Genomic DNA, 16,163 nt, shown 5'->3' with positions numbered 1-16,163 from the left:
ATGTCCAGAATAGGAAATGTATAGGAAATCTACAGAGACAGAGCCTAGGGCTGGAGGAGATGGGGCCTGGGGAGGAATGCTAAAGGTTATGGGGTTTCTTTATGCACTGTTGAAAATGTTCTAAAGTTGATTGCAGAGACAGTTGCACAACTATGAATAAACTAAAAATCAATAATTTTACATGTTAAACGGGTGAAATTATATGGTAATGTGAATTATATCACAATAAAGCTGTTTCCAACAATTATAAAAAATAGACTAAAAAAAATTTTAGTGATTCAGGAAAGAAAGTGGCAGCATAGCTTCTGAATTTCCTAGAATCCCCCGTAAAAGCAGAATATAATAGAAAACAAAACCAAAAACTTATGGGCTACATCTTCAACAAAACTAGGTATCTTCACAAAAACTGCAAAATATGAAGAGGGGATAAGGCAGCAATGGCTAAAAGACCTGCACAATATCAGCACCTATTCAGAAGGAATCAGAGGAAAGCAAGAGAGTATCTGGTGAGATTGAGAATTCCAAAATAGGCAAAAGGAATGAACTAGAAAACCTGGAGGGTCAATTTGAAGACACTGGCTAAAACTGGGAAGAGGTTTGTATATACTCCAATAGTAGGTGAAGTCTAAGAGTCTGAAGGAGCTGAAACAATCTGAACCCTATTGAAATCTCAAAACTAAACAACCAAAGCTCCCTTCCAAGGTAAAGTCCAACACCTAACAGGGTCTTCTTGGACAAAATCCAAACTGAGCAACACAGACAAAACAGGCAAAAACCCAAAACAAAAACCCAAACACTCACAAAGAGAGAAATGCCAAATAAAACTGGGAGAAGAGAATAGACCAAAAAGATTGTAGAGTAAAGTACCATATTTTTGAACACTTCACAGACACAGAAGGGGAAGGTCTTGGTCTCAAAATTAGAAAAATTATCCAAACCATCTTTCTTTCTAAGGTTCAGAAAAACTAATTTCAGACAAAAAATAAGCAAAGGAAAAGAACTAAGGGCAAGTTCCATTAAAGCATCATTGTAAGTAAAAAGGCAATAGGCAGAATAATATCCCAATAGGCAAAGGATATATATCACAAAGACACGCTCTCAAAACGGGAAAACTACAACCTACTATTTTAAAATGATATAAAAGTCCTTTAAAAAAGATACAAGATAGTACGTTAGAAGAACTTCGAAATGATAGAATTTCAAAAAGAATTAAAACTAAAAGGAAAAATAACTTCAGAAACGAAGACTAAACAAGAAGAATACAAGAATGAATAAGCAAAACAATGTCACAAAAGAAACAAGATGAAAAGGAAGATAAACATAAAAATAAAAATAGAATTTAAGAGAAAGAAACAAATGCTGAAGAAAATCAAAGATCTAACATACATGTAAGACGCCCCCTACGTCGAAGAAGAAAACTAAAATTACAGCTTATACTAAAGACTCTAATTCAAGAAAACATGCTTGAAAGATCTGAAGCCTGATATTCAAAGGGCACATTAACCCAGAATGACCAACACCAAGACATATTAAAAGAGAAATATTTTTAAAGAAAAAAAAAATTCTTTGAGCATTCCAGTAAAAAGACCAAATCACATCTAAGAGAAAGAAAATCAGATTGTTGTCATCAGACTTTTTGACAACAATGATTTTCAAGCATTAAGGCTGCAAACTCTTATGAGCATGCGAGAACTCTTTATAAACGAGTATTCGTATGAGTTCCTCCTAGACATCTACTAAAGAATGACCTTCAGATAACCAAAATGACCAGAGACATGGATAGAAGGCTTGATGGTGAGCACAAATATTCATCTGCTCATAGAACTACAAATAGTGAGTCATAAAGGAAAGAACATAGAAAGTAAAGGCCATATGCTCTGATCATGTAGCTATAGTAATACAACTTAAAAATAGGAGAAATGAGTGGGCATCTAAAAAAAAAAATAAAACTTTACCTGTGTTTAATAATCATATTGATAGTAACATATGCAGTGTTATTCTGACATTGTATTGTGTATAATATGGAATAAAGTAGATGAGAAATTATGTAATTTTCTAATTTTATCACCTTCAGATTCCACCAGGCAATAATTCTGCAGTGGAAAACTGGAGCTACAGGTGTAGGACAGAAGAGGTTAATAAAACCCCTGTATTGGAATCTGAATTGGGAATAACTATGTGACTACTCCCAGCTCTGGCCAGAGAGAAGGCCTACAAACAATGGCCAACTCATAGCAATGAACACCCAAAATGCCTACATGGTGATCTTGAAATATAATTTATTTTAAAAGGAACCAGAGCTCCTTATGGCTAATTCCAAGCCTCGGGTCAGAAATGCCCAAGATATGCTGGGAGAGCTCATCGTATCAGAGAGCAAGGAAACCATCGAGGATTACTAGGGTCATGTCAACCGGAAGAGACTCCCACTGGCCACAGAGGGAATAATATGAGCATCTATAAGGACAGCAAGCTCAATGGAATGAAACACATCGAACATATTTACATACATGAGTTCATAAGGATACTTCAAAAAATAATCATCTTTGGAGGATCATTATTCTGAAAACTGATAAAAACAAAAAATCAAGTATTTCTCTTGCTTATACGGAACTGGGTAAGCAAACAGCAAATGAAAGGAAGTTTCTCTTTAAAGAAGTATTCCAGCTAAAAAGTAAAGAAAAATGATTGAATAGAATTGCACCACTATATATTCTTAATAAATCAATGGATCTAGGCGTTAAGCATCAAGGGCTACTATCATCACAAAAACAGACTAGTTATTAGTGTCTTCTAATGAAAAAACACTCCACCATCTATGAAGCAGTCTTGCCTAAATGAATGAATGAACCACACCTAAATCCAATCAAATTCCTAAATGTGTTGTGCAATATGGTAGCTATACCCACATGTCTATTTAAATTTAATTACTTAAAATTCAGTAAAATTTAAATGAAATTAAATATTTAGTTCTTCAGTCTCACTAGCCACAATTAAAGACACCAGCAGCCAGTGGTGTCATACTGGGCAGCTCAGATATAGAACATTTCCACCACCACAGAAAGTTCCATTGGTATTGCTTTGCACAATTTACAGTAAATACAGAGGGGACAGCAGCAAGATAAAGAACACATGGGGTGCAATCCTCAAAATCCAGAATATGAGAAACCTACAAATCAAATACTTGTTTTTTTAAAAAAATAAAATGTAAGAAATAAAAGATATTGTGGAGATGGGAGAGAGGACCATAGATTAAGAGATTTAAAAAGTATGTTGAAAAACAAAAATAAAAACCAGGCAAAACTAAACTATGGTGTAGAAATGACACTTGGAGGAAAAAATTATAAAGAAAAGAAGGAACTGATTACAAGCTTCTGGAGAATGGCTCCTTCTGCAGGGAGAGGGGACTGGGACACACAGCACTCCTGGGTGTCATGTCTTACTACATGACTGGGGTGGAAGTTACAGGGGTATTCGCCTTCTAATAATTCATTGTTAGACAACTGTTTATATGCACTTTTCTGTATCTTTGTTAAATTTTACCATTTAAATGGCTAAAATCTCATGGAGTATATAAGTGCCACCCATGAATTAAAACAGACAATGTGATAGTGATTGGGCTCTCTGAGGAATGACAATTAAGCTAAACAGAAGCCAGCCTTGGGAACATCAGAACATTCCAGAATAGAAAACAGAAGGGCAAAAGGTCTAAAATGGGATTAAGCCTGTCTAGTTCAAGAACTTAATGAATTACAATGTGACTAGAGAGTGATGAGCTGAGGGAAGGAAATTTACCAATGTCATGGATTTCTCTTTGCTTGCAAATGGTAGAAACTATAACTGTTAACTCTAGAAACACTAGGTATCACCTAGTTATAATACACAATATTCCAAATGTACTAAAACTCATATGGGATACTTCGAAATGAAGATTAACCCTATTATCCATGCTCAAAGATGAATGACATTTTCCTTTTCTTCATAACACACGTACTTGGTCTGATTAAACCCAGAACATGTTATTGCTTAGGATGCATGAAATAGCTATTGCAATATCTGGGGGAAAGTCCTATTACCTCAAAACACACAAGAAGTACTAACAGGTAGGCAGTATCAAAATCAGATAATCCTCTTTTAGAACAATTCTCTATTTCTCTCACAAGCCAAAACACACTATTCAGCTTTACCTCCTCTAAACCCCAATCATGGGGTGTTTCCACAAGAAATCTGGAACAGTCCAAAGAATCGGCCTTGTGCTCACACTCTCTGTCAGGCTGGCTGACACGAAACAAGCCTCCGAGTTCTTCTCTGGTATCAACGTCATCTTCTTCCTTATCCTCTGTCACTAAAGAGACCACCATGGAGGAAACGTGAGAACAAAACTACAACCCTACAAGTTTCCGTTAGTGGTCTCTGTTCCAATGGTGGTGCCCCCCAGAGCAGGCTGGTCTCAGACAGAGAAAGGTCTGGAAACTACTGCAAACTGTTTGGAGGATTCCTGCCTTCCTGAAAGGCAGCAGCAATGAGCTCACTGAGGAGTGAGAATATCATGGGGAAGGGAACAGGGGAAACATGTAAAAGCTGAGTTTTACATCATTATAGAAAACTTTCTCCCGAAGAGAGGTGAGTCTCTAATCACTTAGAGTACTTAGATAAAACCTGAATGAAAATCAGTAGAGGACCAGACTGCATGTACTCAAATCCATGCCAACCCTTCACATCAGTGCTCTCAGCCACCCATACTCCTTTGACCTTGGTATAATAATGTGGTAACTGGAGAGCAAAACATAAAGTTCACCTGTTTTTACTTATTTTTTGCATCGATTCATACCTTTTCCAGAAGGAGCATATAGACAAGTTTAATAAAATATAAAATCAGAGAACAGAGGCATAAGGGAAAACAGAAGGAGTTAACAATTATCCCCATAAAAAAACTTCTTTATAGGCAGAAACATTTTTCTTTGCACTAAATTCTACAAAAAGTTTCTCATTAAAGACTTTATGTGGGGGATACAAAGTTACCAATGGACAATATTCTCATTTCAAGTTTTACGGAAAACCCACAAACCTATTTCATATGACTGTATTTTGGTCCTCATGATCTGATGATTAAAAAACATCTGCCAAATACAAAACACGACAGCCAGGAATAACTTATGACAACCAAAAATACCACCTAAATCCTTCAAGCAATTTCCTCATCTCCTTTTCAGAAAACAATCTAAGCAACTAAAGTATTTCTAGTTCTGAAACAGAGCTATTTTTAAAATTTTTACCTGTCCCATAAATAAGCTTTCGAAGGTTTGGAGTTGCTTGTTGCTGCCTGAGAAAGGCCTCGGCTGCCTTCCTGGACAGGTCCTCCTTCCACCTGACGGCACCTGAAAGGACCAGTGTCAACATTCCAGCTCAGTTTGTTATTTGTCCTCCCCTTCATGCTTACTGCCCATTAATCCTACAATCCTTATATGAGACTCAACATTTCAAGTTAATAAAATTTCCAAAACAGCAAGCAACCCCCCAAATGCAGATATCCTATTTATAGCAACATGTTCAGTGCCAAGTTTATAATGGCAGCCAATTAATTTAAACCTACCTGAAGTTTCTGTGGAATAGTTATTTTCTTCTTTGTAATCTTCTTCCTCTTTCAGTAAATCTTCTATTTCACTAGTCTCATTTAATTTGTCTGACCCCCGTTTCTGCCCACTGTCCAATTGAGAAGGATGTGGAAGCTTTTTCCTAATAACCTCTTCACTTTCTGAATCCTCATCCTCTGAATTGAGCGAAGTGCTTTCTCCAGATTCATCCTCAGAAGCAAACGCCTCTTCAGCTGTGCAATGACCTGAATCTGAAGTGGCGAGGACTACTTTTTTAACTGTCAAAGACTTCTCCAGATTGAAACTGTCACTCAAACCATTAGCTTGCGGTAGTCCTGGTATACCACCCTCTCTGACAGCTTTAGATTCTAAAGTATCACTCTCTTCTTCTGCAGTGGAGTCCTCCTCTTCCTCACTGTTTTTATCGGTTTCCTCAACTTCCCCTTCCTCCCCCGAGCTCCTCTCAAGGTCATCATCGCTATCAGCAAACGCTGGCAAGTCCACCTCAATGTCTTCTTCCACCTTCTCAAGTTTCTGCCGCTTGAAACTCTTAACAGTCATATACTCTTTAACAGTCATTTCATCTTCCTTCTCTTCTGTTTCATCATCAGAGCCAATTTCCAACCCATCACCTTCAGACATTTCTTCTTCTTCTTCTTCTTCATCATCATCGTCATCATCACTATCTCCAGACCCATCTTCTTTATCTCCAAAGATGGCTTTCCGACGCACTCGACCAGTTTTCAAATCCATTTGCTTTTCTTCTTTTGGCATCCAAAGCCTATATGAAAAAGTAAATGCAAAACAACTCAGTTGGCAAAATAATCAGTTAATCCAGAAATGGCAATACAGTCAATGAAAATGCAAAGAAATAAGAAAAAATATCAAGGAGAGGTTTTAAATAAAATAGCACAGAAAGGAATGATTTGATAAATGTTAGAACAGTTAATAACTAAACTCACACACAGTTCCCTAAGTTCTTTGAAAAAACTTAAACAGAATAAAAATAACTTTTTAAAAAAATCTAATTTTAGGAAAAAAACTTCTCAAAAAGAGAGGTGAAAGTTTAGCATATCTTTTATAAGACTAATTTCCAAGCTTGAGAAATTTCCAAGCTTGATATTTAGAGAAATGGCTGGGAAAGTACCAAGTTAGCCTGGAACATCCTGCTGTGTCAGAAAACCATGAAGTGCTGCAGACAAATCTGAACAATTAGGCATCAGAAAGAATAGTGATAGTTAAGGATAATAACGTGGAATTTTTTAAAAATCCATTAGTTGATAGTGATATTTAAATAAAGAGAGTGGAAATTAAAGCTCCCTTTTTTAAAGGATGCCAGCTAAAAGATGTAGAAGGAATGACAGATTAAGAAAATTGCCATTTCAAAATCATCAATGCAATAAGAATCAGCATGACACTACAACTGAGGGATGAAATAAATCCTATGTATATGAAACTACTTAATGAAGCAGTGTATATAAAATTATGAAAAAACAAATTAGAAAAACACTGAAACTTGAACCATAAGAGAATAGATAAATTAGAATACATCAATAATAATAAAATAATAGGACTATATAGAATAAAAGAAATGCCCATGATATGGAATTAAAAATTTTACAAATATTATGACTGTAACTATGTTGCAAAAAAATAACAATGTAGACAAAGATGACCAGAATACTCAAAAATGAAAACTGGTGAATAACAACACTGATCATAATAATGGTGAACTTTCAGTGACTGCTTTTCATCTGTCAAGCATCAGGCACTTTATCTTATTTAATCATCACAACTCCTATGAGGTATTAGGAAACTGAAGTCTGGAGAGATAAAGTGATTTCTTCCAAACTAGTTGGCCACTGCTCTTAGCTAATATGCTACACGACCTGACTGTTAGGATGAGCGTGGCAGATGTTTTCCCTTAACTTCCCCTTTGTCCTTGTTTGCATTTATAGTGAGTTATATACTAAACAATCTAAATCATTTTCAGATTTTTTATTGGGAGTCATAAATCAATGCAATCAACCCAATGGTTAGCCAACAACCACTATGTATGAGATATACAAATTCCTACTAATTCACATAAGCCTTACATTAGGGGTGTGCCAGTTTGAATGTATTACATCCCCCAGAAAAAGCCATATTCTTTGATGCATCTTGTGGGGCAAACATATTAGTGGGGATTAAGTTGGAATGTTTGGATTAGCTTGTTTGCATGGAAATGTGCCCCACCCAGCTGTGGGTGATGACTCTGATTAGATAATTTCCATGGGGGTGTTACCCCACCCACTCAGGGTGGGTCTAAATTAAATCACTGGAGCCATATAAATGAGCTGGCAAACAGAAGGAACTCAGTGCAGCTGAGAGTGACATTTTGAAGAGGAGCTTTGAAGAATGCACAGAAGCTGAGAGAGTAGCTGCAGATGAGAGACAGTTTGAAGACGGCTGTTGAAAGCAGACTCTTGCTCTGGAGAGGCTAAGAGAGGACAAACACCCCAAGAGCAACTGAGAGTAACATTGCGGAGAGGAGCTGCAGCCTAGAGAGGAACGTCCTGGGAGAAAGCCATTTTGAAACCAGAACTTGAAGCAGACGCCAGCCACATGCCTTCCCAGCTAACAGAGGTTTTCCGGATGCTACTGGCCATCCTGCAGTGAAGGTACCCAATTGTTGATGACTTACACCTTGGACACTTTATGGCCTTAAGACTGTAACTGTGTAACCAAATAAACCCCCTTTATAAAAGCCGATCCATTTCTGTTTTGCATTCTGACAGCATTAGCAAATTAGAACAAGGGGCAATGTAAGAAGATGCTATTACAACACAGTCTTAAGTAAAAATTTTAGAGACAAGATATGTGGCTTCTGGACAACCATCAGATCAAGTTTTCTGACTGCCTTGTTCTAGGACTGTGGCCACCAAAAGGAGCCAAGTGGCCTCAGGTTTCCAAAGAAACAAAAAGCGACCTACGGAAAATGCTTTGTGGGAGGAAAACTATGTATCAATTAAAAAATGAACCCTGCATATTATTTCAAGGAAATGCTTCCATACAATGTTACATAATTTTAAGTGAAAAGGACCCTCAGACACACATGCAAATTTAAAACAAAACAAAAAATCTGGAACAAATTCTACCTAAATGTATTATGATGGCAAAGTTATGGATAATGTAATCTTCTGTAATAAATTGCTTTTTCATGAAAAACAGGAAAACAACAGACTTACCCCTGATCATCTATATCCTCTGACCCTAATGGTTTAGAATCAGAAAAAAGTGTCACTCTGCTGGAAGCCATCTTGGCATCAATAGTGGAATGGGTGGAAATGAGACTCTGGACCAGTTCGTGGGTAGGCCTCACCTCCTCCTGCCAAGGGAACCGAAAGAAACGTGAGGAAAGCACGAGGATTCTGGAGAGACACACATTGGTTTCAGTTTCCCCAAACTATCCTAAAAATAATTCCTGACAGCCTTTCTTACTTCCTCAACAACAACAAACAGAAAATTCTTACAACAAAGTCGGAAACTGATCACCACATTCATTAACTTAACTCTTCCAAAGTTCATGGAGTATATATACTAACTTCCAAACTAGGAAAAGCTAGATCCCAATGCTACAGCAAGAGAATCATTAGTCCAATAAAATTCCATTCCAGAACAGTCAAAAAAATGAAGTCAGTAGCCCATTTTATAAAATTAGCTACTCTTTGAACCAAAAACTTCACTTCAAGACATTTACAGTGTAGAAAGTTCTTCAGAGTTAGCACATCTGAGCGAGCGAGGGTACAGGGAACTGGGAGGGAGTACACAGCCCTCAAGGGGCTGCTTCAGCAAGTGTGGTTAGTCTATGAAATGAAATAATATACAGCAGTCAAAAGGACTGAAGCAGTTCTATAAACATGAACAGGAGACAATGGGATCACAAAAAGAAGTGCAAAAGCATTTATAGGATGTCATATTATACAAGTATTTCTTCTCTCACATGTATGTATGTGTATATATACACTTAGAAAAAAAAAAGAACAAAGAGAGCTAGAAAAGATCGCAATGACTGGTTTTGTATATAGAGATTGGAAGCACAGTACTGACCAGCTCATAGTAGTCAGGCTTGGAGACCTGGGATCATTGTGTGAGCTTGGCAGGAGGGCATGACTTTATATTTCTGCTTGGTACAGTTAAGTATTCTTTAATTATTTCCAATATGCATGATGGTGTTTGTAATAAGTGTAAATAAAGATAAAAAGCTTGAATAGATTAAGAGCTGAACACATTGCTTTCTGTGATTTAAAAAAAACAAACAAGGATTCAGAACAAGGAGAGTCAGAACAAAGATTCCCCTCTCACCGATTCCTGAAAACCATGGCTGCCACCAAGGTCAACATAGACAGCATCTTTGTCATACAACACACCACCAACTCCAGAGAGGGGCGCATAAACCAACTTTTCTTTCTCATTTAAGCAGCGCTTCTTTTGTTGTTCAGGCAGAGCACAGGGGTCTGGGAGAAAACTGACATCGCTCACAGCAAAATCTCCTACACCTAAAGACAGAACACATGAAAAGAGAGAACTGTTGGTAGAAGAGTCCTATGGCCCGAAGGCTGAAAACACTATACTAAAAAAGGGTAGTATTCAACACTGGGACTATGTCTCCAAATAACACAAAAACCAGAAGAGAGGGGATCTGGTCAACCCAACACTATTGTGAGTTTATGCAAAGTGAACCACCAGCAATATTGTTCTATTCTGTTTGACCTGCAGATTCCTCAGTATTCCTGAGAAATGAAGCTATCCCATAGGATACCTGGCATGTGAATATGGCTTTTATTTTTCAAGTGTGCTCCTCTTAAATAACCATAAAGAGACACCTTTCGGTCACATTTGATATTTGTTCGAATATCTTCTGGGTTTGTCAAATCTTCCATCCTAGAAAAATAAAACTCAATTATACTGCAGAAATAAATGTCAAAAATTGTACCTTCTTTTCTAGGTCAACAACTCAAGGCATCTACTCATTCACTAAGCATGCTGTGCAGCAGCACATGACTGCACTTCTCCTATGGTACAGATGATATACACTCCGTAAGTAAGAAACAGAAATGAGAAATGGTTTCTACCTGGGGTAGGGGGAAGAGCAGAGAACATATGCAGAAAAACCTTTATAGAGGAGGGTTAATCTTTGATCTGGATTTTTAAAGTGGCTTCGTTTGGAAGGAAACTGCAAGGCCCATTTGAGTAACCAACACACATGGTACCATTGAAAACAGGCTGAAAAAGTGGGAGGGGGCCAGATCCTATAGGCTTTTCATAAATGCTTCAAAGTTGTCACATTTTTCATATTTAGTTTACTCCTGAAGGCAAAGCATCTTTAAATGACAACACAAGAAAAGTAAATATTTTCCATCAACTACATTTCTCCCCACACTAATCCAAAAGGCACAAAATAAACTGACTGATTTTTTTTTTCCTGACCCTTTCTAGCTTTCAAATATATGGGTCAGGAAGAAAAAGTTTATATTCACTTTTTACCTGTCTGCCAGGATATAAGGGTGAGAGGTTTGCCATGTCAGAGGCCTAAACTTTATAACTGTAATGAAACGGCCCAGATTATGAATTTCTTGGTTTTGATATTCTCCATGTACCATTCCAGAAAGGTAGAACAGCTTTGCACCCTAAACATTAAAAAAAAAAAAAAAAAAAAAAAAAGGTTGATTTTCAATTAAATTCTTGTCAATATCGCACCAAAATAAAGGCCCTAAATTAGAAACAATCCTAAGTAAGGGAGACTCCCAGCAAGGCCACCATCCCAATGCTTCTTATCTGGTTTCTTTTAAGAGTCATCCTGTCGGGACCTCTTAGGGGTAGAATTGCAAATAAGTTTAGTTTCAAGATCGATCTCTTGGCATCTGTCTGGAATAATGCACAGAGAAGAGCACTGAGGCTCCTGAACAAAGACTTCTGTGACTGACTGGAGGGGTAGGAGTAGTGGGAGTATGTGTGCACTATGGTTCCTGATCCTATAACCTGGAAACTTCAGGGGAACTCTGCTAAGACATGAACCCAAAACGCTTAGAACCAGATATTGCCTGGTGCAGGGGGGTGAAGAGACAGATAACACACATCAAAAGCTCAGAATTAAGCCCATCTCAATGAAAATGTCCCAGGGACTGTGAAAAGTTTTATAAAGGAAACTGAGGAGCTGGATCTTGTAGAAAAGATCCAGAGTATCTTCTCCATATTCTGTCTACTTAAAAAGGATTAAAGTATTAGTATTCAATTATTTCTCTTCCTACCGGATAGACTTCAGTCCAGAACCTGTGTTTTAATCGCTTCTTTGTCTTCTTCAGCTGTTTATTATACTTGAAGGAGTCTAGGTGGGTGAGAACTCCCATAATTTTAGGAAAGCCATGTACTTGGCAGATGTTTAGAAACTCAAATGTTTCCATTTCAAACCCAAAGCTGGCATCTATAAGCATCAGAACCTAAAAAGCAGAACACACACTTTCTCAAGAAAGCTACCAAAGGATAGTAGTTACGATGAATGCTAACACATATGAAAATATAAAAATATAAACAGATAAGACCAATTTTTAAAAATTTTTCGACTCTTTAAACATTCAAAATTATTTCAGAATTGATTTCTGGAGACTTGTGGATTTTAAGATATTAAAAATATCTCTGCTTTTTTTAAAATCTTCATTTTATTGAGATATATTCACATACCACGCAGACATACAAAACAAATCGTACATTCGATTGTTCACAGTACCATTACATAGTTGTACATTCATCACCTAAATCAATCCCTGGCACCTTCATTAGCACACACACAAAAATAACAATAATAATAAAGTGAAAAAGAGCAATTCAAGTAAAAAACAACAGTGGGTACCTTTGTCTGTTTGTTTGTTTCCTCCCCCTATTTTTCTACTCATCCATCCATAAATTAGACTAAGGGGAGTGTGGTCCTTATGGCTTTCCCAATCCCATTGTAACCCCTCATAAGCTACATTTGTATACAACTGTCTTCGAGATTCATGGGTTCTGGGTTGTAGTTTGATAGTTTCAGGTATCTACCACCAGCTACCCCAATTCTTTAGAACCTAAAAAGGGTTGTCTAAATTGTGCATAAGAGTGCCCACCAGAGTGACCTCTCGGCTCCTTTTGGAATCTCTCTGCCACTGAAGCTTATTTCATTTCCTTTCACATCCCCCTTTTGGTCAAGAAGATGTTCTCCATCCCATGATGCCGGGTCTACATTCCTCCCCATGTATGACAAAAGACTGATATCTTGCATATATAAAGAAATCCTACAGCTCAATGACAATAGCACAGACAGCCCAATTATAAAATGGGCAAAAGATATGAAAAGACAGTTCTCTGAAGAGGAAATACAAATGGCCAAGAAACACATGAAAAAATGTTCAGCTTCACTAGCTATTAGAGAGATGCAAATTAAGACCACAATGAGATACCATCTAACACCGATTAGAATGGCTGCCATTAAACAAACAGGAAACTACAAATGCTGGAGGGGATGTGCAGAAATCGGAACTCTTATTCATTGCTGGTGGGACTGTATAATGGTTCAGCCACTCTGGAAGTCAGTCTGGCAGTTCCTTAGAAAACTAGATATAGAGTTACCATTCGATCCAGCGATTGCACTTCTCGGTATATACCCGGAAGATCGGAAAGCAGTGACACGAACAGATATCTGCACGCCAATGTTCATAGGAGCATTATTCACAATTGAGAGATGGAAACAACCCAAATGTTCTTCAACAGACGAGTGGATAAATAAAATGTGGTATATACACATGATGGAATACTACACGGCAGTAAGAAGGAACGATATTGTGAAACATATGACAACATGGATGAACCTTGAAGACATAATGCTGAGCGAAGTAAGTCAGGCACAAAAAGAGAAATATTATATGCTACCACTAATGTGAACTTTAAAAATGTAAAACAAATGGTTTATAATGTAGAATGTAGGGGAACTAGCAATAGAGAGCAATTAAGGAAGGGGGAACAATAATCCAAGAAGAACAGATAAGCTATTTAACGTTCTGGGCATGCCCAGGAATATGGTCTGTTAATTTCTGATGGGTATAGCAGGAACAAGTTCACAGAAATGTTGCTATATTAGGTTACTTTCTTGGGGTAGAGTAGGAACATGTTGGAAGTAAAGCAGTTATCTTAGGTTAGTTGTCTTTTTCTTACTCCCTTGTTATCGTCTCTTTGAAATGTTCTTTTATTGTATGTTTTTTTTTAATTTTTTTTATTTTTCATACAGTTGATTAAAAAAAAAAAAAGTTAAAAAAAAAAAAAACAACGAAAACAATATGTAGAGCCCCCTTGAGGAGCCTGTGGAGAATGCAGGGGTATTGGCCTACCCCACCTCGATGGTTGCTAACATGACCACAGACATAGGGGACTGGTGGTTTGATGGGTTGAGCCCTCTACCACAGGATTTACCCTTGGGAAGATGGTTGCTGCAAAGGAGAGGCTAGGCCTCCCTATAATTGTGCCTAAGAGCCTCCTCCCGAATGCCTCTTTGTTGCTCAGATTTGGCCCTCTCTCTCTAGCTAAGCCAGCTTTAAAGGTGAAATCACTGCCCTCCCCACTACGTGGGATCAGACACCCAGGCAACATGGAATATGACTCCCAGGGAGGAATGTAGACCTGGCATCGTCGGACGGAGAACATCTTCTTGACCAAAAGAGGGATGTGAAAGGAAATGAAATAAGGTTCAGTGGCAGAGAGATTCGAAAAGGAGCCGAGAGGTCACTCCGGTGGGCACTCTTATGCACAATTTAGACAACCCTTTTTAGGTTCTAAAGAATTGGGGTAGCTGGTGGTAGATACCTGAAACTATCAAACTACAACCCAGAACCCATGAATCTCGAAGACAGTTGTATAAAAATGTAGCTTATGAGGGGTTACAATGGGATTGGGAAAGCCATAAAGACCACACTCCCCTTCGTCTAGTTTATGGATGGATGAGTAGAAAAATAGGGGAAGGAAACAAACAAACAGACAGACAAAGGTACCCACTGTTCTTTTTTACTTGAATTGCTCTTTTTCACTTTATTATTCTTGTTATTTTTGTGTGTGTGCTAATGAAGGTGTCCGGGACTGATTTAGGTGATGAATGTACAACTATGTAATGGTACTGTGAACAATCAAATGTACGATTTGTTTTGTATGTCTGCGTGGTATGTGAATATATTTCAATAAAATGAAGATTTAAACTCCCCAATTAAAAGATACAGATTCGTAGAATGGATTAAAAAAAATGAACCATCAATATGTTGCATACAAGAGACACATCTTAGACACAGGGACACAAAGAAATTGAAAGTGAAAGGATGGAAAAAATACTTCTGCTCTTTTCTTTCTGCAGCTAACTAAATATAAGAAAAAGCAGAAACAGAAAAACCCATCTTTGATTACAAACGTGAATATCCATAATCCCAAACCACAAAATATATGGATGGCTACCAACTGCTGTGGAAGTCAGATACCAGAAACACAGCTACCTCTGCAGACCACAGGCCAAGCTGACAGAACAGAGCTCACCAACAAAGCTACAAGTGGAGTTGAAGCAGGGCAAGCTGGCTATGGGAATATCCCTAGGACCCATTGGACACCATGGAGTGTCAAGGGGCCATATGAAGAAACAGCATAAGTTCTCTGTAACGAGCAAGAAGCTGTTGGGAGGATGAAGTCAAATAGGCAGCAAGCAATCCCTTAGCTGCCAAACTTTGTCAACTAAACATAAGTGACACCTAGATTACTCCCCCAATGCACCCACATGTAAACACACACATGCATCCATGTATTTTGTGGGCCTCTGCTGTGACTTAGAAGGCTTCTTGACAGCCCAGAGCAGAGTAATCAACATAAACCCAGTTAAACAAATAAATGATGGTGCATCCATACAGGAGAGTACTATGCAACTGTTAAAAAGAATGAAATGACCCTAAAAGGAGTTATAAGTAACGATAATATACCTGCAAGATATATTCAGTGAAAAAAGCAAGGCACGGCACATAACCATGTATATAATAAACTACCATTCAGGTTTTCAAGTAAACAAAAGGGGTACATGTGTTTCTATATATGTATCTGGAAGGAACTACTCTGAGAACTGAGACCAAGGTCAGAGCTGGAAAGGAGAGATTTGCATTGTGTGTGCAATATGTGTATACTTTTAAAATTAGGAACTTGGTAAATTTTACATAAAAGAGAAAGCAATGACTATTATATGCTGAACTATTTTTAATCACTCCAAATACTTATATACACAAGGTTTAATAAGTTTATACTATTTTATATTGGTAACAACACACTTATTTTTATCAATGGTAGCATTACATGATTCAAAATTTGGATGATATTAAATATCCTTTGATATTTAAATGCCACAGCTGTAACATATTTATATAAATTACTTTTTATTTTGTATTTTAGGATACTTCCTGGGCCAAAGGATAAAACAGCTGTCCAGAAAGAGTCACTCCACACTTTCTAATCAAAATGGTTTAATTTTGTTTTTTCTTTATGGTT

At 37.5% G+C, this 16,163-nt stretch overlaps 1 protein-coding gene across 1 annotated transcript in view; it reads right to left on the bottom strand.

Moving 5' to 3' along the window:
- BMS1 (BMS1 ribosome biogenesis factor) overlaps window positions 1–16,163 on the bottom strand; it is a 64,549-nt gene that overhangs the window by 44,123 nt on the left and 4,263 nt on the right. Inside the window, exons 5-12 of the mRNA XM_037803929.1 lie at window positions 11,882–12,070; window positions 11,118–11,260; window positions 10,393–10,514; window positions 9,936–10,129; window positions 8,819–8,958; window positions 5,591–6,372; window positions 5,274–5,375; window positions 4,185–4,342 (exon numbers count right to left, since the gene is read on the bottom strand). Of these exons, the coding sequence (XP_037659857.1) occupies window positions 4,185–4,342; window positions 5,274–5,375; window positions 5,591–6,372; window positions 8,819–8,958; window positions 9,936–10,129; window positions 10,393–10,514; window positions 11,118–11,260; window positions 11,882–12,070 (1,830 nt within the window). The remainder of the gene's footprint in view (window positions 1–4,184; window positions 4,343–5,273; window positions 5,376–5,590; window positions 6,373–8,818; window positions 8,959–9,935; window positions 10,130–10,392; window positions 10,515–11,117; window positions 11,261–11,881; window positions 12,071–16,163) is intronic.

The sequence above is a fragment of the Choloepus didactylus genome, chromosome 15, assembly GCF_015220235.1.
Source record: "Choloepus didactylus isolate mChoDid1 chromosome 15, mChoDid1.pri, whole genome shotgun sequence".
In the NCBI taxonomy this organism is placed as follows: Eukaryota; Metazoa; Chordata; class Mammalia; order Pilosa; family Megalonychidae; genus Choloepus; species Choloepus didactylus.
Note: the sequence above shows the minus strand (reverse complement) of the source record. Positions and strands in the feature narration are given on the sequence as shown.